Consider the following 1,551-nt stretch of genomic DNA (forward strand, 5'->3'; position numbering starts at 1 on the left):
ATATATATATATATAATTCCCACAAAATGAAGGGAAATAAAGCTTTGGTTTTATATATGGAGTCATTGATTATATATTCCCTCTGTGTGAGAACAAGACTTCAAACTGAGATCAATCAATCAATCAATCAATCAATTAATCAGTAAATCAATAAATAAAAGTTCAGACCAGGAGCTGAAGGTCAGAGGTCGTCTGTCGTACTCTGGGAGGTCAGGGGTCGTCTTACTGGCCTCCAGGTTCAGATACTTAAATATGTGGACCTTCCCTTTAATGCAGATCTGCACACACGCACGCACGCACACACACACACACACACACACACACACACACACACACACTGAGCTGGAGTGGAAACAGCCTCTGACTGGGTGCAGATGATGTCACTTCCTGTGTGTACCTGTGCAGGTGGGGTCTGCAGAGGGTTGTTGTCGAGGACGATGGTCTGCAGCTGCGTCAGCTGACGGTAACAGACGGGGATGGACGTCACTTTGTTACAGGAGAAGTCGAGACGCACCAGAGGGAGCTCCGCCAGCTCTGAGGACAGAGACAGAGAGACAGACAGAGACAGAGACAGAGACAGAGAGACAGACAGAAACGGAGACAGACAGAAACAGAGACAGAAACAGAGAGACAGAGACAGAGACAGACAGACAGAAACAGAGACACAGACAGAGACAGACAGAAAGAGAGACACAGACAGAGACAGAAACAGAGAGACAGAGACAGACAGAGACAGACGTAGACAGAGACAGAGAGACAGACGGAGAGAGAGACGGAAACAGAGAGACAGAAACAGAGAGACAGAGACAGAGAGACAGAGACAGAGACAGAAACAGAGAGACAGAGACAGAGAGACAGAGAGAGAGAAAGAGAGAGAGCTGTTTTAGTAAGGCACCGAGGTGTGTGTGTCTGTGTGCGCATATGTATGTGTGCGTCTGTGTGTGCGTGTGTGTGTGTGCGTGTGTGTGTGCGCGTGTGTGCGTGTGTGTGTGTGCGTGTGTGTACCTGGAGGCAGGCGGACCAGGTGGTTCCTCCTGATGTTCAGGTCTCGTAGGGCCTCCAGCTGACCCACCTGAGATGGCAGAGTCTGGATCTCATTACAGCTCACGTCCTGCAACCACCAATAATCAATAATTAATAATCAATTATCAATAATTAGGAGGGACTGCTGGCGATGAATAATCTGGGTACAGTTGGACCGGTTGGACGCACCAGTTCAGTGAGCTGTCTCAGCTGTCCCACCTCCTCTGGCAGAGACAGCAGCTTGTTGTTACAGATGATCAGAACCTTCAGAGGGAGACTGCAGACCACCGGGGGGAGGACGGACAGCTGGTTCCTACTGCAGGGGGACAGACAGGGGGACAGACAGACAGGGGGACAGACAGGGGGACAGACAGGGGGACAGACAGGTGGCCTATCAGTGATGTTTGCTCAGCACCGTTTGGTTATGTGATCGGGACACGGCAGATTTCTACCTGAAGTTACCGTAAATAAACAGCTGTGACTGGTGTGTGTGTGTGTGTGTGTGTGTGTGTGTGTGTGTGTGTGTGT

At 49.8% G+C, this 1,551-nt stretch overlaps 1 protein-coding gene across 1 annotated transcript; it reads right to left on the minus strand.

The window, feature by feature from the left end:
• Window positions 1-168: 168 nt before the first annotated feature.
• Window positions 169-1,414, minus strand: LOC121964115 (DISP complex protein LRCH3-like; the record flags this gene model as incomplete). The annotated part of the gene is made up of 4 exons (XM_042514339.1): window positions 169-278; window positions 398-534; window positions 1,006-1,111; window positions 1,213-1,414. Coding segments are annotated over 4 exons (555 nt in total), but the record flags the coding sequence as incomplete, so codon positions are not given.
• Between the last annotated feature and the right edge of the window lie 137 nt (window positions 1,415-1,551).

Source organism: Plectropomus leopardus, unplaced genomic scaffold, assembly GCF_008729295.1.
Source record: "Plectropomus leopardus isolate mb unplaced genomic scaffold, YSFRI_Pleo_2.0 unplaced_scaffold14101, whole genome shotgun sequence".
Lineage (NCBI taxonomy): Eukaryota > Metazoa > Chordata > Actinopteri > Perciformes > Serranidae > Plectropomus > Plectropomus leopardus.